Genomic DNA, 23,406 nt, shown 5'->3' on the forward strand with positions numbered 1-23,406 from the left:
AGAAGCTGTATCAGAGGTATAAACACAGATAGACATTTTTATTTGGCCGTGTGAGAAATGCAGTCCTGTGAGTAACTTAAATACTTGTAATTTCAAATCAGTTCTTCCCTGGTTTCTTATTATTCTTTTGTTGCTTTTCAACCTATAGGATGGAGCTGTCCTTGAACTTGGTTTATTTGATCATTCAAGTGCAACCATCAAGTTGCCCGTAATATTTAAAAACTGAGGCTTCGTGGTATTATTTGTAAAATAGCAGCACATTAACGTTTGGGCTTTGGGTTCTTGGAAATAGAGTGTTGGTTGCTTTATGAATAAAAGCATAATTTCAATTCAGGAGACTTTTTGCCTGAAGCCTATAAGACAGATGCATCTGATTAACTTTGGCAAAACTGGACTGGCCTGTTATTGTAATGTAGATGTTTTCAGGGTTGGAAGGATATTTTAAAAAGGCATGTGAGAAGGTCTTTTTTTGAGAGAGAGACTGAGAACAGTTTTGCCACAGAAACTGCATCTCAGACTCTTCATTTTTGCACACTTTTATTTTCTAGTGGAACTTCTCCATTAGCCTGTCTGAATGCAATGCTTCACACTAACACTCGAATAGGGGATGGAACATTCTTCAAAATCCCTGGAAAGTCAGGCCTCTATGCTCTCAAAGTAAGTTGGATTGTTCTGCGTATTATGTCTGTTATTACTGCGTATCATGCGTTTTCTCAGACATGTGAAGGTAAACAAAATTAGATTTGGGTGAAGGGTAGAAAAGTGACCCCTATGCCTTTTAAATGTTTTCAGATGTCTTAAAAGTGACTTCATATTAAGAATAAACAATGACATTTTTCTTCAAGGAAAGCATATCTGTGGTTTCAGTCTAACATATGGTAACGGAAAATAGTTGTGGCTTCCTTAAAATTCTTGATTCTTAAAAATTTACATGGAGGAGTGCCATGAGGCGTCAGCCAAGAACTTAAGATGATCACAGTTGCCGTAAACTATTTGACTTAATGACCATCAGTTGACATACAGACTTCACACCTGTGTGCCTTTCTGTCTTTTATAAAAATAAGTTTATCCATCCTTCTTGAAAAGTTGCTGATTTAAATTAATCGTTCAGTTTTAAAACAACAGTGATATCAAGGGAATTTTAAATAATGCATTCTTGTTGTGTGAGAAGAATAGAGAAATGACATAAAAAGACTCAGATAATTGAGTCTTAATTATTTTAGTGTAATCCCCTTCCCAACTAGAATGAGAAGTGTTATCTAAGATGCAAAGTTCCAGAGGATAAAAGCCGATGGTCTCCAAATGGTTGTGTAACTTGGAACAATAATAAGTCAACGTATTTTTCTTATATTTTAAAAATAAGTCACTGTTTTTAATAAATGATGGATTACCTTTAAAGGTCATTAATTTCCTTTGAGAAGGCTGTTTTTAATGCTAAACGTTATACCTGGCAAAGAAGCAAAGGTTCTTTCTCAGCCATTGAGCATTAGGCCCTCATCACTGTGTGCGTTTCACAAAATAACCCAGGTTAATCAAAAAGACTTGTATTATTTCAGTTGCTTTTTGTAGGTACCTGGGTATTTAATGTACTGGTAAAATTCTGAGTTGTTAAACCATTTCCTAATATAAGGAGGAATGTAGAATTGAAAAAAAAATGGAAGCAGCATATGTCACTTTTGTATAGATTTTAAAAGGTTATCTACAAAAAATCATCTGTGGCAGCGTGCTTTTCCTAGTTTTTTTTTTTTTTGAAGGACTGATTTTACATTAAGTAAATCTGTTGAAATTCCAAGTTATAAGTAACAGTAGTAATACTTTAGGACTCTGAAAGTATTTTAAATGTTTTCAGTTGCCAGTACATCTCCATAAATCATCATTTTTTAAAAATAATATAGAAAGAGGAGTCGTCATGCCCAGCTGATGGAACATTGGATTTAGGCTGTGAGTCTGAACTGGATGGCGCAGAAATGGCAGAGGCCAATGCCAGTGGAGAAGGAAATGGAGGTAAGTGTGATGAACTTTAAGATATAAACCTTACTCTTAGAAATTACATAGAAGTCCAGTAATTCACAGATTGAATTCCTGACCGTTATAGATATAATTTCTTCTCTACGTTTTTACCACCTGCTTAGATTCAGCATCAAGTAATTTTTATTCAAAAGATTATCACCTAAGAAAAATATGCATTTATTTGCTTTTTGTTTTAGTTATTTTTTTAAAGTATGGACTTTTCTGGGTAATATTCTCAAGTGCTCTCAGTATATTTCTCCTGTAAGATGAGGGTGTTACTGGGGGTATCCAGTGGTTTTATTCTTATGTGAGACAGAGAATGCTGTTTTGTCTCTGATTGTGTTTCTTTTTTCCTGTGATCACAAGTAGTTTGATGATCTTAGTATTCCTAACAATGAAACAAGGGCCAAATAAGTTATGTTCTTGTGAAACCCTTTTGAAAAGTGAGCAACCCTTCCAGAATTCTAAGGGGGCATTTTCTGCCTCTGAATTCTGCCCATGTTAATTCATTTTTATCTTTCTCAAGACATGTGCATTATGATTGCATTAGTGTATATAATGCCTGTACTGCAGTTTTAGCGAATCTTTGTTCCACAAATGCTGCTGTACTTTTTCCTACCCTACCCACTAGTCCCACAAAGTGGACCCAGATCATGATTCAGGAGGAAGACTGTGTCATTAAAGCCTCTGTTGGTGGACTCATAGAAATCAGTAAATTATCTTTACACAAACAAATCTTAAAGGATCCTTGCAGAAATATCGTATTTCAGTAATAGCCCAAAGCCATTCATTTTATTAACGGCCACACATAGTCCCTTTGTATTCTGACTGGACACTCCTGCCCTGTAAGTTGGTATGATTTCTGATAGTCCCCAGGAGACTGATTTTGCCTCAGTGCCTATCTGATCTGCAATAGAGGTTGTGAATTAAAGTAGGAAACACAGATTCTTAATAAAAGGGCTGAAGTTAGCTTTGTGGACTTTTTTTTTTGAAAACCAACCCTCACTGAATTTGAGGTCCCTATTCTTACACCTTTTGAAAACTCACCTCACCCCCATGCTATCGTTGTGGTAGTACTGTGAATTTTGACGGGGCCTTGTGGTTACAGAGAGAACAAGGCAGAGATGCACCGCAACTTCTGGCCTTCTGGAAGGGCTGCTAAATGGAGCAAACTGTTCTCCTTCAGAAAGATGAAGGGGAATCTTACTGGATTATCCCTCTTGTTGCACTACTGGCTTCAATGGGCACTTGTGTTTCTCTCTCTCTCTGTCAAACTATTGAGCTTCTATGTGTCCTGTACTATTTTCAACACTGCAGTTACAGCAGTAAAAACAAGAACAAAAAGAGACCTCCCCTGGGTCTTAGATGGGTAGAGATACAGACATTAAGCAAAATAAATATGTAAAATGTATAGCTTCTTCAGTTCCAAAAAAGTGATATGGGGCAAAATAAATGAGATAAGAGTCAAAGAAAGGGGTACATTTGAGAAAGATCTGAGGGGAATAAGGAAAGCAGCAGGTATCTAAGGATGAAGAGTTCTAGGTGAAGAAGCAGCAATTATAGAGGCCTTGAAGCAGGAGAGTTCCTGGAATATTCCAAAAACATCAAGAGCCTAGTGTGGTTGGAGGCCAGGGTGAGCAAAGGAGAGGATGGTAAGATACAAAGTTAGAGAAGTTATGGGGCCAGATATTATGGTGCCTTGATCTTGCCTTTTGCTTTGAATTAGATGTTCAACTCTTGTAGGTTTTGAGCTAGAGAGACAATGAGCTCACATAGATTTTAGCAGAAGTTAAAGTATAGCAGGAGCACTAATTACAAAAATATATATATAGGGGAACAAGGACAAAAACCAGAGACCAGTTAGAAAGCTTTTGCCATAATCAGGTAAGAGTTTGAATAAAAAGAGTAGCAGTGGATATGCTGGAAAGTGATCGGATTCTGGATATATATGAAGCTAGATCTAACAGGAGCTGCTAAAATTAGTGTGGCTATGAAATAAAGAAAGGAGCTGGAGATAACCCCCAAATTTGAGTGTGAGCAGGTAGACGAATTAGCATTATCTTTAACTTAGATGGAAAATCTGCAAGAGAATTAGTTTAGGAGACAGAATTGTTGATAGGGAGCTCAGCTTGGGACATACTAAATATGACCTTCATTTTCAACACCCAGGTGGATGTGTTAAATAATTGGATTTATCAGTCGTGAATTCATGGGGAAGATCTTGCTGGAGATACACGTGTAAAAGTGGTCAGTTTATAGATGATATTTAAAGATAAGAAACAGATGAGATCACCAAAGAACTGAAGGCAGATAGAAAAGAGAAGAAGCCCAAAGACAGCTCACGGGCACTTGAATTTTAAGAACTTGGAGAAATTATAGGAAATAATTACAACAAGTGCGACTAAAGATAAATGGATAGAAGAACATGTCTTTCCTGGAAACCAAGTGAAGAAAGTGTTTCTGGGGAGGAAGTACCTTAAATGTGCCAAATGCTTTTGATGGATCAGCTTATAGTGAAGACTGAGAATAACCATTGGATTTAGCTTTGTGAGGTTGGTGATGAACTTAGCAATGACAATTTCTGTCCACTGCTGAGACTGCAAGCCTGAGTGGAGTGGGTTCAAGAGAATAGGAGGACAGAAATTGGATCCCCAAAAGATGATTCTTTCAAGGATTTTTGAGATAAAGGGAAGGTGTGAAATGGGAAAATGGCTAGAAGGGAAAGTGGAACCAAAAGAAAGTTGTTTGGGGGCACCTGGGTGACTCAGTCAGTTGAGTGTCCAGCTCTTGGTTTTGGCTCGGGTCATGATCCCACAGTTTGTGAGTTTGAGCCCCGCAGTGCAGAGCCTGCTGGGACTTTCTCTCCCTTTCTCTCTGCCCTTTCCCCCTTCTCTCAAAATAAATAAATACATTTTTTAAAAAAATAAAGTTTTTTTTTAATATGAGAGATAAATATTAGAATAATCCTAATTATTCTAGATAATGAGGATATTGAGTTGATATCCTCAACTGGATGAGGATGAGGAGAATCCAGTTGAGGAGGAGAATTTGATAATGAGGAAGGTGACCTGTGGCCGTGTGCTTGATTAGATGAGAGGAAATGGGATCTATTAACTGGATGAAGAGATTGGCCTTATAAGATTGTTTGATTTGGTGTTCTAGAGAAAATGAGTTAGAAGGATAGGTGATGTGAGTGGAATGCACGAAATTGAGGTTAGGACGATATTATGGAATTTATGTCTGAGATGAGAGGAAAGAAAGAAGGGGGCTAGGTTTAAGGCTGTCATGAATGGTTAGGCAGTGTGCGCCCTCTTCAGAGTGGCCTGACTGAAGGGACCATTATCAGTGGCTGAAATTCAGCAGCCCTCTGTTTGCTCAGCCTAGTGCTATGGGATGGAACTGGGTCTCCTTGGAGGAAATGTTGCTTTTTCTTATTTGCACAAAGACGTAGAGGCTGGTGGTAGCCCAGGTGTAAAGTATTAGAGAATCATCTGTGTGGATATTGAAACAGGCAATTATGTTAGAACTAGCATTGAAAGGGTGTGACATTTAGGAGTTAAAATCTTCAAAACATAAAGAGGGGTAACCCAGGAGTTGGTAGATGAGTGCAGGAAGGAGCGGTAGTTGTTACTATGGCCTGATGGAGTGAGATAGCATGCTGGAGGCGTCTAATAAGCAGCAAGGGGAAACAGAGACCACCTATCCCATTTCCAGTCCCAGTAGTGCAAGATGTATGGAAAAGAGAGGGACTTCTGCCTGAGAGGCTTCCAGGGAAAGTGGCAGTGTTCACTGGAGAGAGTCAGGTTTTTTTGTAGATCCAAGATGTGAGTGGAATATTCTGAAAAGAGATGGAGGTTAATGGGAGATTTTGCTAAATGACTAATTCGGAATTTCAGAAGAAACAGTGGGAGGGTTTTAGCGGCTGGAAAGGGGTGGAGACAGGGTGAGAGCACTCAGCCAATAACCAAAACAAAGCAGGATGAGTAAATTCCCCTAATTTGAAATGTGGATAGGGACTTCACACAATAACACATACCCACACATCTCCAGCTAATGTGACCGAGACTAGATTTTCTGGTTTCTCCTTTGAAGTTGCATTAGAGAAATTGCTTTGGGGAATCACTGAACGGACAGTAAACAGCTTATTTCCTTGAATATTCCTTGACTTTTACACTTTTGCATCTTATGGCAAACCACAAATGCTTCTTTTAGCTTAACTATATTTCCTATCCACGTAAATACCATATTCTTCTGTTATAGCCCACGAACCTTATCAGACTTAGATATTGAAAATATGAATGCCTCTAAGACCCAGCCTCTGTAAGTTGTTTACATGTATATGGTTTAATCCTCACAACATTCTTATGAGATAATTAATCTTTCTAGGCTCTGTTACTTTTATTTTTCTCTTCCTTCCTTCCTTGTTTGGAAGGAAAGGAATCTTTCTTTCTTTCTTTCTTTCTTTCTTTCTTTCTTTCTCTCTCTCTCTCTCTCTCTCTCTCTCTTTCTCTTTTCTTTCTTTCTTTCTTTCTTTCTTTCTTTCTTTCTTTCTTTCTTTCTTTCTTTCTTTCACCTGTGAGAAGACCAACTTAGGTATGTTAAATATCTCATCCAAGTGGTAAGCCAGGTAGATAGATGTATGTGACACCAAAAGCCAGGCTCTAACCACTGTGAACTCTCTTGGAATCACAAGGAACACTAATGGCCAGGAGTCATTGCTACAGTTTGCTTTTCCAACATTTGTTTAAATCTATTCTGATTATAGACTTGAGAATTTGACAAAGAGGAACCCCTGGCTTATCCAAATTAAGGAGTAGGGTATCACATGATTTCTTACAAATTGATAGTAAAGTCCTGAGCCAGTTCAGGTGGTTTCCTTGCTGAATCTGTTTCTAATACATATTTGAACCAGAAGCTAGAATGGATGCAAGTTCTGCACTTCTTACAGCTGTACAAATATACTTTGAAAATATAATCAGAGAGTGAAGGTGGGGATGTGTGGACCTGGGAGCCAGGGGAGAGGGAAGAGGGGGAGGGAAAGGGGAGGGTCCCACCATCTGGTTTTTTTCTTCTCTCTCATTCCTCCTTTGGGATGAAAGAGCCGGAAGTGCTGATGTGAATAATAACTATCAATCGGTAACATCGCCTTGTGGCAATCCAGAGAATAAGCTGTAATAGAGTTATTTCAAATTAATAAAGATCAACTGACATCCACTGCACCATTAAAGAGGGTAAGCAGAGAAATATTTTTTAAGTATTTTTAATGTATTTTAAATTTGTATTTGTTTTAAAAAGCCCTTACAAAAAGTGGTAATAAGAAATCTTAGCAGCTTGATTCCAGTCAGTAATATTTGAATCTTTAGATTTGAGATAATAACAGTAATGCTTTAGTCCTCCTCTTGCAGTCAGCTGGCCAGAGAAACATTCTTATTAAATGGGTGATCTTTTGCCAAGGTATTTTGTTTTAAAGTTCTGTTGAAAATTTTACAGAGTGGCGAAAGTGGTATATTATTGATTATAGAATTTACAAGACACAGAACTATAGTTACGTTTCTTTGACTCCTACTAAACAGTTTGTCAAGTTAATAAGAATTAGACATGCAGACTCAAGAAGGTAAACTCTTCAGATTTTATAGGCTTTAGCTATAGAGATTGAAGAGTGATTTAGGTGAATCACTTGATATATCTTTGTTGACAACCCATGACCATTTATGCCAATATAAGTATAGATCTATGTCACCCAAAGAAAATATTTTGAATTTTATGGGCTATTTTAGTCAGAGATTTATGGGTATATTTGTGTCTGAGTTGTTTTCTGAGGATAATACATTGGTATATCATGAGTTTGCTCACACATATTAAGTTGACTTACAGTGCGTTGCTGGCTGCAGAAACCATACATATTTTATATGAAATGATCGTATCACTACAGAGCCTTCACTCTCTTCACCTTCTATTTATAACTTGTTATTAACAAGAAAAAAATGAATTTCTCTTTTCGTGGCCCTAATTTATATTGCATGTTTAAAATCAAAAGCAACCATCCTACTATTTAAAAGGAAAAAACTGGAGAATGTACAATTTTCATCCACAGAGATCAAAAAAGGTTCTGCTTGTTATTAACCCTAATGGCTTTCAGGGAGGAAGCAGCACTCTAGCAGGGGAATTAGTATTTTAAAAGTCTCTATTTAGGGGAAAAATTATAGAGAACATATATCCTATGTTTTAGCCCTTAGATCCCAGGGTAAATAATGATTCCAACATTTGAAGAATTTTATATGGTCTTTTTTCATTATTCTTTATGGCCAGCTTTATAAGTGGGTTTCTGATTGTATGATTCTTGGCAGAGTTGTGTTAACTTAATGAAACATTATTCAGCTCACTCTTTGTTTTCGTTGGCTCAGAGGCCACAGTTTAAGGGGTCTTTTTCAGAAGTGAAAAGTGCTTTAAGATGGCCTGAAGTGTGTGGATAGGATCTCTGTTGAGACATCAATTACATACAGATGAGGAGCTTCCTGGAGGAAGTGAGAAGTGTACTAATGAAGCTGTAGGTGCCCTCAGGGAGCAGTCACACTGACAGTTTATCAGTGGCAATTTTATATAAGGGGTTGGGGAGAAGAAAATGAGGGGACGGTGGAGCTGTGAAGGCAGTGTCTTGAGCAACTTTGGAAGATTTTGCTAATGTAGGTGGTGTCTTTTTCCTTGTGGTGGTATTGGTCTGGTCTTGCTGGAGATTTTTCAGTAGCTAGTCTGTGATTGCTCCTGTGTGGTTTTACATAGGATAGCCTCTGTGTTCATGATTAATTTCTACCTGACAGCCATTCCTAGAATGAATCTGGCAGATGAGGGAATCTTGCAGATGACGCTTTCAATGACTGGACCAGGTCTCCTGCTTTTCTTAGGTTAAGCTAACTGGTCTTCTCTTTCACATTTCTTTTTCCTCAACAGCTTTGTTAGCTCTTGGAGACACCTGTTCTACACTGGTGGCCTAGAGAAACTTAAGTATGTGAAAATTATATTGTTTTAGTTACGTATGGAAGGAAATACGGGGGAAAGAGAATACTCTTCACAGTCAGAAATGACCATTGGCAAGATATCAAGCCTCCTCTGCCTCCTCTGTCTCCTCTTTCTTATTCTTCTTTCATCCCAGCCCACAGCATTCATGACTTCGAGTTCATGCAGCCTGGCTCTCAAGCCAGCATTTGACTTAAACCAGTCAATTCAATTAGACATTATTCTAATAGTAAGTGTCCAGAGGGATAGGAATCTCACAGTCTCCTTTATATTTGTCTCTGTGTTGATAAGCTTTAGAGTCAAGAATTTTTTCCCTATGCTGATTTTTTTTTTTTTTTTTGCTTTTAATTAAACTCATTCTCTGTTGTTTTTTTAACTCTCTGATGATGGAGAACAGCTGAACATCATCTAGACCCCACCCCCTTCATCTCCTCCAAATAACTTATCCCAGCTCTTTTAAACATTACTTATGGATACTATTTTTCATTTCTTTTACCCATTAGGGACTTCTTTTTGTTACATACTTCCCCTTGAACTGTGGACTTTGTTCCTGTATAAATGGATTTTGGTCACTTTTAATAGCCTAGAGTCATGGAAGAAAAGGAAGTTTTCTAAGTGCAGATAAAATGACCCATTTAAGTGTACTTTTCCCTTCTTTTCTCATGCTATGAGAAAAGTATTTCATAATATAAAGATTGGAAAGAGAGTGTGATCTCATAATAAAAGCAAACTCCCTCTCAAATAAAACCAGAATTAAATGTATTCCCTCAGTTACTCATATTAACTAGCGAAGCTTCTATCTGATTTATTAGTTTATAATTAGTATATAGGAACAAAGCACCTATTCTTTAAAGAGTAAAGTACTTTTTTTCATTGATGCCAGATTATCCATTCTCTCCTTTTTAAAGCAACAGTGTATAACCATTTCTCAGCAAACCACCTCGGTGCCTTATCTAGCTCCCTTTTTATTGTGTACTGGAGTTATCTTTTATGTGTCAAAGTATAAAGTACTTAGTCGTGATGCCCACGAGTGAAGGAAACATTTACCCTTGACCTGTACCAACATTTTAATGATATTCTCCCTGCCTGCTTCTTGATATTTCTCATTTCCTAAGTGGATTTTGCTGTATTTCTGTGTAGATGTTTCAAGAACCTTATACAGTGTAGAAGATCACAGGTGTTGTGTAGTGTAAAAGAAATAGCTTCTACTGTTTCCCCCCCATTCAGGCAGCTCATTGTGTTATTATTCTCCCTAATTCTGAGAAAGGAATTTATATTGGTTCTGTGGTAGGAATGGATTAGGTGGTGAAAGGCTAGTACCTATAGGAAGTGCTTTTCCTATTAAATCCTTACTTCTGGTTTGAGTTTCTCTTTTGACTATAAAGGGATATTTTTTTATGGATATCCAGAGATATTAGTGTAACTGAAAGGCTCTGGTGATAAATTGAGTGCCCATAGAAGGGATTCCCATAGTTGTACCTTTAGTGCGCAAATGTTCCTCCTAGTTACCTGTGGAGCTTCAGTGTCGTGTCCAGGGCAAACCGAAATATCTGTGAACCATTTACAGACATTGCAATGAAACTGCAGTCTGTCCAGTTCTATAATATCAGAGGAGCATCACTTGCAGCCTATGATATCAGCCTGATTACATCTTGTTGGAGCGTGTTGTCACTGATAGACATTGCTACCGTAATTATCATATGATTCACCATTCCCTTTGTTTTATTTTGCTCCCTTTTCTGCAAACCTCTTCTGACTAAAGAGAGGGCATTTTTGAGCTAATGATAAAGTAAAAATTTCAGTTATATTAGCTATATCTTACTCATAGATGATAGTGCAAATATTATCAAGTATCAATACCTACAGTGTTTAGTAGACAATTTCTCCCTTGAAATTTTCTTAGGGAAAAATTGCTGTTTCCTTTATTTTATTGCTAGTGTTTCTGTATTTAATTGCTGGCCTTTCTTGGCAACTCATACACTTTGAGTTTTGTCTTTTATTGCAATGAGGGAAGTTGTTTAAATCCAGATATCTATACCCATCTTGCAATAAGGAATGCTTTTAGAGAGGGGAGTTCTCCTTAGTCTGGATCCAAAAATAATTAAGGAATTACCTTTTCTCTGAAAGAAATGGAGTCAAATGGATGTGATTTGGGGGTCAAATGGATTTGCCTGGTCCTCATTAAGTCATTTAAAAGTTTTTGGCATGTATTTTGTTGCCATGTATCTCTGGAATGTCTGATACGAACAATTTCAAATGTAAGTATGATACATAAAACATACATAGTCCAAACATAAGCTTTTTTTATTATTTGTCATGTGGGGATACTTTTGAATTATTTACTTACCGATCTTTCAGAACAAATTTTAGATATCACTGGTAGGTTTTCGTACGCTTGGTTTTCCTCACATAGAATTAATATCTTTATATCCTTGTTCTTAGAAAAAATACATTTTTAAAAAGCTTTATCATCTCAAAGTCAGGTGTTGGGTTTTATTCACTGCTTTCCCCCTGCATTTTAAACAGCGCTTGGCATGAAGGTGTTCAGTAAAAGTTTTGCGACCAAATGAATGATTCATAAATAAGCTTCCTCTAAGACTTCGTTCTCTTTTGAAATGTGATTGAATTCTAACCATGTGTCACTGTGTTATCCCTAACATACTCTGTGCTCTTCAATTTAAATTGTTTATTTATAAAACCTGCATTAAGCTTATAGTGTATAGCAGGATTATTTCTACAGAAAACTGTTTTGATTTGAGAGCATCTAGTTTGATCAGAAAATTGAAAGGGAGTAATTGGAGGGAGAACTGATAGAAATGGAATGGATCAAAGGCTGCTCTTCTTCCTGTCTGAGTTAGACCTTCAAACACCAGTTACCTCTGATAGCCTATTACTTACTGTGTGGTTTAGTGGGATACAGCAATTAATATCTTTGTTGCAGTGACTATATCGTGCACAGATCCTGGTCTGTGTTGTAGTTCTGCCCTCCTATAGCTCCTGCCATTTTAAGTAAGCATTGTGATTTCTAATTTTGACTTTTAAATTATCTTTATTTTTATTCCACTATGCAAAACCTCCAAACTGTGACTTTCCTTTTAAAATAAGGCAACAAGTAAGGATGGCAGAAGGGAGTTTATCTGCATTGAATGGCAGGTCATGTGACTTTCCACTGACCTTCATAGGATGTTTTGTGGTTTGGTTTTCATATTTTCCCTAATTGACTTTAGGATAATTACAATTTCCTAAGATTAAAAAAAAATTCACTTCTTGTATATGCTTTTCCATAACAATAAACTGTGCTTTGCTGACATCCCCATTCACGAATTCTTACTAAAAGCCATAATTGGGGGTGCCTGGGTGGCTCAGTCGGTTGAGTGTCCGACTTTGGCTCAGGTCATGATCTCACGGTCTGTGAGTTCGAGCCCCACGTCGGGCTCTGTGCTGACAGCTCAGAGCCTGGAGCCTGCTTCACATTCTGTGTCTCCCTCTCTCTCTCCCCCGCTCATGCTCTGTCTCTCTGTCAAAAATAAACAAACATTAAAAATTTAAAAAGCCGTAATTGAAAGTTAACATTAAAAATAGATACTTTAGATAAATATAATGAAAATCAAATTTCACAGTTTAGTTTAATAAACTTTTATAGATCAGCTGCTCTGTGCCTATCTTTGCACATAAGTAAGTCCTGAGTTGCTGAAGCTGTGGGTGGTGAGGCAGGCAGAAGCACCAGTTGCGGTGAATGCCGTGAATTCATACACTAAGTTCCAAGGAAACATGGAGGAAGGAGGAGTAAGCCTACCTCGGAGACTGGCACAGTCAGGAAGGCTTTGGGGGAAGCTGTTTGAGTTTGGTCTGCCGAGGTGAATTTGCTAGGCAAAGAGATGGAGAAGGGGATTCGAATGAGGAATGATTAGAGCAAGCACAATAAATACAGCAAGTCACTGTGTTCAGGAAATACCACAGGGTCTCGGTTGGCTGGATCCTAGACGATGGGAGTTGGGGAGGCAGACAAGATGTGAAACTAGAAAGAGAGACAAAGTCAAGGTGGCATTCTGTTTTCTCCCTTCTTTAGGTCTTGGTTTAAAGGTCAAAGCCCTCCTGTACCCTTTTCAGTGGATTGGTAATTACATTGTGGGGAGAATGTCCTATACCTTCTCTCTGTCACGCAGCTTTAAAAATAGGAGCTCTAACCAGTATTTTCTATTCAATTTCATTTTCAAGTTGAATGGTGAATGACAAAGGGGAGAGAGGAGGACAGCATGGAGACTCTAGAGTCAGAAATCCAGTCTTGCTGGCCAGTCACCGGTTTCTCTAGCCTTCAGGACTGTTTCATGATGACCTGTAATCCTCCCTTTCTCTTTGCTCCTGAGCCTTCTAAGTAGAATATTTTGAATGAGGGCTTTGGGAATGTGTGTGTTAGTGAGATTGGAAGTGGTTGACAAACAAATACTGATAATCTCATTACCTGTTTGAATTTAAAGCCAGCAGATGAGCATTTAAGTATGTCTTTGGCTTTGCCTAGTTTTGGCAGCCAAGCAAATTGTAGACAGAAATAATACTTCTGTACCTTTTAAAAAAATGTCTTCTTGTCTTTGGTTTTTCCACCTATGGGAAGGGCAGGCAGTCTTGGAGGGTTTTGAGGTATAAATCCTGACATTCATTTTGTGATCATGCCAGTGAAGTTAGGGGGAAAAAAAATCTGCATTCGTTTTTGAATACCAAGAACATATCACTTTCTAAGCTGCATGTCAGTGTTTGATATTTATTGGATAAAACATCTGCCCTAATTCTTCAGTTTCCTGGTTTCTGTTATAATTTCACATAAAAGGGATTTCCCCTGGTCCTTCCTTTAACATTAGTTTTTCTTTGGCTTGTATTTCATAGGCCAGACTCAGTCCCTTATATAAATATTCAGGCAACTGTTTAAAATGAGCCCTGTATTATTTATTTATCACATCTGTTATTAAGAAAGCTGCAAGAATTAAATAAAAGTGAAAACCGTGTGTTTTGTCAGAATATGAATCTGCGTGAACCTCCACAATCCAGCTACTTAGTGAGTGTTTTTCGATTCAGCCACCCTCACCAGATACATGGCAGAAGAATGAATAAAATCCTCATATGCGCGTGCTAAGGGTCTATTTTTGTCAGTGCACACATATACACACACAGCACACACAGGCACGTACACACCACACATGCAGGCGCATTGTTTGGAGCTTATGGATGCACTGCATTGGGCATTTTAGTCTTTCCTGTCTTTGTTCATTTTATTCTTGATGTTTTTCCTTAAAAATAAGGTATTTGGTTTTTTTAACCCAAAGGAACACTCACTTAGAGATTTTATTTTCTATTTTATTTACTTAAAAAAAATTTTTTTAATGTTTATTCATTTTTTTCAGAGACAAAGACAGCGTGAGCAGGGGAGGGTCAGAAAGAGAGAGGGAGACAGAATCTGAAGCAGGCTCCAGGCTCTGAGCTGTCAGCATAGAGCCCAAAGTGGGGCTCAAACTCACGGAGCGTGAGATCATGACCTGAGCTGATGCTTAACCGACTGAGCCACCCAGGTGCCCCCTTGTATTTACTTTTTTAAAGATTCTATAATTATGTTACTAGAAATAAATAATTAGGGGAAAAATGGTTTTGTCCCAGGAGATAGGAGCAAGTTCCAAAAGAGGGGATCAGGGAGGAAATAAACTATATAGGAAGGAGTCCTCATGATGCTTCTCGCGAGTGTAGGATGGACTGGAAGATAGAGCAGAATAGAATTTAGTGGAAGGAAAATGAGTCATTTTGAGAAAAAAAACTTCATAGGATTCCTTGATGCTGTTTCGTTTTATCGCCCTGCCCTCCATCTGAAATTCTGGGCTCTAAGTTGAGCAGAATCTTCCTTTTGGAAGCACAAAATACACGTGAATCACTATTGACATAGCGCAGTAGTGAATTTAAATCCAACGATGCAATATATTTTCTGATACTGAAATAGGTGTCATGATACTCAGTGACTTCCTAGGTCAGAGAGAAATAGAGTGAGTTGTAAGGTACCTGTCATCCTCAGGAAGGAGAGCTGTGTACTGTATTGCTGCAGTCAGAAGAATATGAGGGGAATAGCAGGCTTCAATTACTTACGTACTAATTCGGTGTTTGTCATTTAAAAAAAATTAAAAATTTTTATTGGGAGGGACAGAGAGAGAGGGAGAGAGAGAATTCCAAGCAGGCTGCATGCTCAGTGTAGAGCTGCATGTGGGGCTCGATCCTCTGACCGAGAGATCATGACCTGAGCTGAAATCAAGAGTTGGACACTTAATCAACTGAGCCACCCAGGTGCCCCAGCATTTGTCATTTTTTGATCCTGCTTCACTGGAGTTTACCTTTGAAAGACTTAGGAATAAAAGTACTTCCTAATAAACAAATTGGTAAATTTGTGTAGATGTTCAATATGCAGAAGCATTCTCCTGTTTTCCATAAATTCCCTAAAATCCATGGACTGCGTTTTGTTCTCCTTTTTAACTAATCAGTAAGTTTCCATTTGTCTAGGTGGAAATACTACTCTAAGAACGTGAAGTAATAAGACGCATTTGTTAATGCCCACTTTGCTTGTGGCTCGGCTTTGAGGCCCGTGCAGTTGGCATCATTTGGCCTGTTGGCCACATTCCTCTCAGTTCCCGGTTTGTTACACTTCATAGAGACCTCAGAACATCGAAAAGACCATGTGTATAATCACTATAAAAGTCAATTTATCTTTGGAATGTAAACCGATGATTGATTTCTAATCTTTCTTGAGTAAGATTTGGCAGTGTGTTAAGATTTAAGTGATCATTTCAGGGAGAAAAACCTAGGAGCCATAGTTCATGCAAGCAGTGTTATAAAATGTTTCTTAACTACAACGTTTCGAGTGTTTTAAGGAAAAATGTCGTATGGTATCACCTGATCTTTAATTCAGGGGCTTCTGTGACTCCATCCATGGGCAAATCCTTTTGCGTCTTCAACCCTAGTACTCTCTGAGCCGTTCGCTCTCATGTTTTTTCATGTCGGTGACTAAATGACTTGATCTCCCTGCCCTTATTAACTTCCTGTTACAGCACTTTCAACAGGATGCAACTAAATTAAACTTCTTTAGACACTAAGTTTTTGCATCAGTTGTGGGGCTTTGAGGCCGAATATTTTAAGTGGGAAACTATGGGTCTGGCCCAGGCTCCCATCTCTGCTATTTTGTTGGCTGTGATACTATTGACAAGTAGTTGAGCCTCTCTAAGCTCTAGTTTTCTCTCTCAAAAACAGAGACAATGCCTTTCCATCTTGCAAGGAAGCAGCAAGGAAGTGGCAAGGGTGAAATGAGATCACATATGTAAAGTGCTTGGCATTAATAACTAACAATTATTTCATGGTCCAAAACTTGTTCATTTTGTTTAGTAATCAGTACCTTGATTAATTTCTGTATTAAAAAAAACTTGACTAATTCTTTTTTTTCCCTAACATTCTCTTTCATGAACCACATTTTTAATTTCTAGGCAGCATGTGCTTGAGTCTATCTAAAGCAGCTTTAGTGTTCTCAACACTATGCACGTGCATATGCTTCCATTTTTGACTAGAACAATTTTTACTCCTCCACCTGCCTCTAGAGCTCAGGTCAGAATCCTCTCAAGTTACTGTTCCTTGGAAATTTTCTTGGATTAATGTTAACCCTGGTGCCCTTAAAAAGTCATATTTTGAGCTTTTCCAATATGTTCTCAAGTTATTTTTTTTCCATCTAACTTCCTCTTGCCTCCTGCCTTTGACATATGCCTCCATTCTGCCACTAATTACAGTGCTTCCTTACTTTGATTTTCCAAATAACTCTTTCCCCTCTGTTGTGCATAGAAAAGGGCCAGCGTCCGTGCTGCTGCCGAAGTTACTCAGTGGTTGACCTTTTCTCTCGGGTGGAAGGTTTGAGGACTGAAGAAGAGTTCTAGCTATAATCCAGGCATCATAGAGAAGAAAGTGAATGTGGGCCTTTGTCACCCATGACAGCAAGACATTGGCTCTTCTGCAGCCTTTTTGAAGAAAATGTCCTCTGTAGAATAGGTGACAGGAAAGCTTGACTCTGGTACAAGTGGGCAGATTACGTGGTAATCTAAAGAGGGCACGGTTTCCCCGAACACAGTTGTCTCAAATTGACATCCAGAATCTCGGATTTTATTTTTCCTTCTCCATGGTAGATGTCTTGGCCCATAGGAGAAGGTAAACGTGTCACAGTAGGCCGTAGAGTCTGTAGAAGGAGGGCTGGTAAGTTGAAGAACAACATGGAGGTTGGTAGATTTGAAACAGTTTCGTTAATTTACATTGTTTCTTCAAAAGTACTATGCATTGCCCAAGTCTTGAGGCACATGTTATGTTTTTCTTTTTTATGTCCACACAACAGCCCAATGACATAGAAATTATCATCAATTAGTGGGTAAGGAAACGGAGGTGTAGAGAGGTTACATGAAACTGTGGCCACACAGTTATTAACCGATCTCTTCTCTCAAATCTAGATGCTCTTCTTTTTACTGTGCTATTTGGCTTTATTTTAGGTATCCATTCTCAATTGGAGAGAAGCTCCAAGTGAGTTAATTACAGTGGGTATAAAAAAAGGAATTCAAATTAGTAATATCATTATCTCTCTGTGTCTCTAGTTTGTGCAAAGCAGGTAACTGATGAAGCATCTTCCACTCGAGATTCAAGTCTTGCTAACACAGCAGTGCAGAGCAAGTTAGTGTCTTCCTTTCAACAACACACCAAAAAGGCTCTTAAACAGGTAAGAGAGCTGGCATTTGTTCTTTGTTCTACCTTCTTAAGGTGTTATGTGGAGAAAGCAAAGTAGATGAGAACACAGCAATCAGAAAGCAACAGACGTGTCCTACGTTCAACCACTTCCATAATATTCTAACACTAATTTTACTCTGTGCTGAAAACTAGGAGAGGCTTGGCTGAGAACTTTGATGTAAAAAAGAAGAGGGAAAATGTCCTTGGAATCATAAAAACTTATATTAAGATTTTCTTGAGTAAGGTTTATAGTAAACATACTGGGTTCATAAATGCATTACATATGTTGAGAATAATGCCTCTGTGGTCTCATGTCTAACTGATAGCTGATGTAAAAAAATAAATAGATAATTTCTTTCTTGTTACTGAGATGCTTTAAGTTACAAATAAGAAAAACAGTAATTGTGGCTTACTTTGAGCAAGAATGTCCATCCGTGAGTGTTTGGTTAATTTTGCAGTATCATCTTGATATTACATAAGCAGTCTTGAATTCTGCATCCTTGCCCTGAGATGGTGATGGGAGGGAATGGTTGTAAGATTGGCCTCCAGGCTTTGAGATACCCTGGCTTGAATTCTTGCAACTCTCAGCAAGACACTTTTCTTCCCTGAATCTCGACTTTCTTCTCTAGAAAATGTGGAAAATAATAGTACCTTTCACATGGGAATGACCTGAGGATCAAGTGAGGTGAGAAGTTGAAAGCACATGGTACAATGAGTGACCCGTTATAGTCACTCAGTAAATGTTAGCTATTGCTGCCACACTGGCAGATTCTGAATTGTGTGTGCAAGAGGAGAGGAGATGCTGTGGTTAGATGGGGACATTGCAGGATGGTAATACTGTCAATAAGTGGAAAGCTTATGTACGTGGCTGTTCATGTGAAAATTCATGGCTTTCCCTTGTTTAACTGCTTTCCTCTTACATATTTTATTTTGATCCTTTTTTTTTTTTTTTTTGAGAGTGAGAGAGAGCCTGAGCAGGGCAGAGGGAGAGAGAGAGAGAGAGAGAGGGAGGGAGGGAGGGAGGGAGGGAGAGAGGGGAGAGAGAGAATCTTAAGCAGACTCCATGTTCATTGTGGATTCCTACACGAGGTTCGATCCCATGACCCTTGGATCATGACCTTAGCTGAAATCAAGAGTTGGACGCTTAACTGACTGAGTCACCCAGGCACTCCTGTTTTGATCCTTCTGTGACAGCCCCCTCAATCTCACCTCCTTCAGGCCCTTACCAAGTCTAGGAAGAGAAGTATCATTCTAGTGATAAATTTATAACAAGGAAAGAGAAATCATGTTTGTTTTTTTTAATTTTTTTTAATGTTTATTTATTTTTGAGACAGAGAGAGACAGAGCATGAATGGGGAGGGTCAAAGAGAGAGGGAGACACAGAATCCGAAGCAGGCTCCAGGCTCTGAGCTGCCAGCACAGATCCCGACGCGGGGCTAAAACTCACAGACCGTGAGATCATGACCTGAGCTGAAGTCGGACGCCCAACTGACTGAGCCACCCAGGCACCCCGAGAAATCATGTTTTTTAAATAGTTAATTTTTTTTAAGTCTCACTAACCAGTAAAGTTCTTAATAGTCATATGCAATCTCCTAGACTTAGAATGTCTCCATGTACCTTCTCCTCTACTTCAAACAAGGACACTTAGGAAAGAAACTCAACATTTTTATACTGACTTAAAATTACTTTTCTATTCTCTACTAATTATCGAAATTGCAGTATTTCCTTTCATTGGTATTGTATTTAAGGTAATTAGTGTTGCATCAAATAATCTTTGGTGAGCTTGCCATTTCTGTCTTGTGAAATGTTTTAAATCAAAGAACAAAATGGAATTCAGTGTTGAGATCCCTTTTTAATTGACGAAATAAAGGATGGATGACAGGGAAGTCTGGGAAAAGGCTCATTCAGGCGGCAAATAGGATGCAGATAATAAAATACTAACCGGGATAGAACAAAGGATGCAAAGCTGGATACTGGTACTTGTAGCACTTAAGAAACATAGATACAATCATAAATGAAAGTCATACTTTTGAAGGGCAGTGATTTAAAAACTATGTACACTATGAAACATCCCTGTGTATGAATGTAAAGATAGAGATTCAAATCCATGTATTGTTATGTCCCATTATTTTTTACTTTCTTCATTTAGGCTTCATATTACTGGAACATGTTTCATATTACTGGAACATGTTTTACCATTACTAAAACATTTTTTAACTTTGAGTTAGTGTTTTTGTTTTGCTGTAGAGCATGTGCTCATGGGAACTGCCACTTGCTTGCTTAGGATTTAAGCCTTGTTTTAAGAAACCTGTCCTGTAAGCTTCTTCATGTCCTAGAAGAGTACTAATTTCTTAAGATTTCATATTATATAACCAAATAGCAAATTAGCTACAGTGAGAATATGGCACAATATGTAAAAGATATGCTAATGTTAGATTAATAATCAAATTCATATTGGAAATACATTTAGAAAAAAGCTGTTCTTGCAGAATTTTGCCCAGATTCCCTGTAATTGCTGAATTTCTTAAGACAGCATTTCAAAAATTGACTGAACATGAAGCATTTTAAATTGTAGCAGCCTCAGCAAATTTGCAGCTTTCTTTTCTTTTGGATAGTTGGATGGCTATGACCAAATAGAATTCGTTCTAAGTGTATGTATGTGTGTATATATATACATATATATATATATATACACATATGTATATATATGTATATATACATATATATATGTGTGTGTGTTTTCTCTACTTGTGAATATGTTCTTGTGTGTATAAATGCATGTATAAGTCATAATCTCATGAATGCAGGGCCAGCTGAATGACCCTAATAATAATTACATTAGCTGATATTTACTTCTCTGAATTCTAGACATTATGCTCTGCATTTTATATATACTATGTCATTGAATCCTTATAGAAATCCTTTAATGTGTGTACTAGTATTCCCATTTTTCAAATGAGGAAAATAAGGCCCAGAGACTTTAGCTAACTTGCCCACAATTGTCCAGCTAGTGAGTTTGGTAGATGATATTTGAACCCAGAATCATAGTTTTAGATTCTTCCCTCTTAACGAATACTGCCTTTTAGCATATGGTATGTAGTATGTAGTATGATATCCAAGGACATTTACATTCTTCAGTATTTGTATAATGTAAGGAAAGCAAGACAGCAAAGTCATTAATATTATTTTCGAACACAGACTGCTTATGCTCAGCGTCAACACTTATAATGGTAGACACTCAACTATATCAAATATATAGCTCTTTTTTTTTACTAGAAGTATATTCTGAGTCAGTAGGACTCTAGTAATAAAAGTGTATATTGGCCCATGTAGAATCTTAGAAAGAAGTAGGTGGAAAAAAAGAAAATAAACAAAACCCAGTAGCTTTGTAAAACTAAATGTAGCAAAAAATAATAATAATAATTTAAAATAAGCCTTCATGCAAACTAAGCCAGACATGATTTCTCAGATCTGAGGCCTTGTCTCCGCCCCCACCACCACCCCCACCTGAAGCATGTTGCCATAGAGAGTGGCTCTGGTACTTTGCAGCACTCCGGATTGCAGTGTAATTATAGGCTGGACGATAGGGAGGCTAGAATGTCCCTTGCCTGTTGATACAGAATATTGTCATTGCTCCTAAGTATTTGGGTCCCTTTTACTTTCTAATCATCAAAATGTTAGTTAGCATCATATGTTAGATACAATTACCTGAATAATATATTGTCATCTCAGTAGATTATTTTTTTCTGAATAAGCATATTCCAAATAAAACATAGTCAGAAGCCTCTGGAGAGTAGCAGATTGCTGATTATTACCTTGTTCCCTGTCTTCTTTTCACCTTGTTTTTTTTTTTTTAGTTGTAATGATCTTAAAAAGTATGAAATGATTAGATTTTGAATTTTAAAGAAGGATAATTAAGAGAGATTAAATTTTGGAAGTTTTTAAACAGCAGAATCAAATGTAACATTAAGGAAGGATGAGTCTGTTATGGGATGTAACATGGTGGAGAGTAGAACCTTTCTATGCTGTTGCTGTTGTTTTATTTGAGTTCCTTCATTATTTATTTAGGGTGGTAGAATTTTTTCATAAAGTGGCAGTTTTAGGCAGTTTTTCCCTCTTCATATCACAAAGCAGATATGTTCTTGGTATTTTGCTTTAGCTTTATATGTTTGACCACTACTGTGAAATTCCAAAGGTTATGTTGCATGATGGCAGTTTCTGAACATGGGCGTTGACATTTATCATACTAGCAACAATGCAAGTTGGTGGTGCCTGACACAGCCAGCTGTTTTGTATGTGTGTATTTCTAATTATTTTAGCATTCACAGCATGTGGTATTTTCACATTTTTCAGTAAAGGACTTATTGCATTCAGTGCATTCTTAAGTTACATTGTTAATATTGTTTCTCTATTAAAATAAAGCAGGCATTACTGGTTTATGCAAATTCCAAGTGAGCGCAGAGCCTGTGATTTTAGGTTTTATTTTATTTTTCATTAGAGTAAAAACAAGAACCATTCAATTTTTTTTCTAGAGTTATCTGACAAGCCTTTCTGTTTACAAAATGAAATGTTTATTTAAAGGCTTTTTTTGGGTCTCTTTCTACAAGAGAATATCACAATACATCTCTAGAGAAAAGGATGCTCAGTCAGCATCTTTTGATTTCTTTCCTTTTGCTTAAAGCCAGAATTGTAATTGATGTATGATAGGATCTTTACTTTTCCCTGACTGGTTTAGCTCTGTTATGTTTGTTTCCTGTTATGTTTTCCTTTAGAACTTACTTTAGAAAGTGAGTTCATTTCCAAGTTGAAGCCTGTTTTTTGTTTTTTTCCATACTGAATAGTACCTGGAAGTATTAAACTTGGTTGGTGCCATGTACTCTGTGTAGCTTGGGTGTGTTGGACATTATATACGTGGACAGCTGAGAGGTACATTCCTTCATAGTAGACTCATTTACACTTGCCGTCTTCTTAACGTTTTGATAACGTGTGTTCCTGGCTTTAAAATTACAGGGTTTAAACTTGTTCAATGAGATATTCCATTAGCATTTCAAAGTATAGCTAAGACTTGATTAGTTGGAAGTACCTCAATGATATCATCCCCCTAAAATGAATCAAGACTAATACGTTAAGACATTACATAATGTCAGTGTCAAAGTAATGCAGTGTTATAGATTGATCAACAGGGCTGCCTCTAGCTAATTGAGACCTTTGGTGTGAAGTAGAAAAAGGCACCTTTTGTAATTTATCACAGCAAAATAAAATCTCCCTTTTAGGGTACCCTTGTGAAGAACAAACCTCCCACCACCATCTAAAGTGACTCTCCTAGTCTCATTTTCTTAATCTATTATGTGGCTTTCTATTGTCCAGGCTTTGGGATATCCAAATTTAGATAATGATAAACTAAGTTACATTTAACTTCTGTTATATTTGTAGCAGAGTATAAAACAGGAATTTTCTTGTTCTTCTGGAATTTTAGCTAAAGCTCAAAACTGAGGACAATGGGATACACGTATACCTGTTGTAAAGAGAGGTGCCTGACACAACCTCAAAGGACTTAGTGAAAGAAGCCTAGACGGCCCTTGATCATGGATCAATAGTTGATAT

At 37.6% G+C, this 23,406-nt stretch overlaps 1 protein-coding gene across 9 annotated transcripts in view; it reads left to right on the plus strand.

Annotated features, from left to right (window-relative positions):
• The window catches only part of ASXL3 (ASXL transcriptional regulator 3), a 177,906-nt gene that overhangs the window by 67,861 nt on the left and 86,639 nt on the right, over nucleotides 1-23,406 (plus strand). For 8 of the 9 annotated variants that reach the window (XM_023241867.2, XM_045042051.1, XM_045042050.1 and 5 more), the window contains 3 exons: nucleotides 549-657; nucleotides 1,896-2,004; nucleotides 17,673-17,794. In XM_023241867.2, the coding sequence (XP_023097635.2) occupies nucleotides 549-657; nucleotides 1,896-2,004; nucleotides 17,673-17,794 (340 nt within the window). Of the gene's footprint in view, nucleotides 1-548; nucleotides 658-1,849; nucleotides 2,005-17,672; nucleotides 17,795-23,406 lie in introns of all 9 variants that reach the window. The other variant, XM_045042053.1, reaches the window with a different exon arrangement.

The sequence above is a fragment of the Felis catus genome, chromosome D3, assembly GCF_018350175.1.
Source record: "Felis catus isolate Fca126 chromosome D3, F.catus_Fca126_mat1.0, whole genome shotgun sequence".
Lineage (NCBI taxonomy): Eukaryota > Metazoa > Chordata > Mammalia > Carnivora > Felidae > Felis > Felis catus.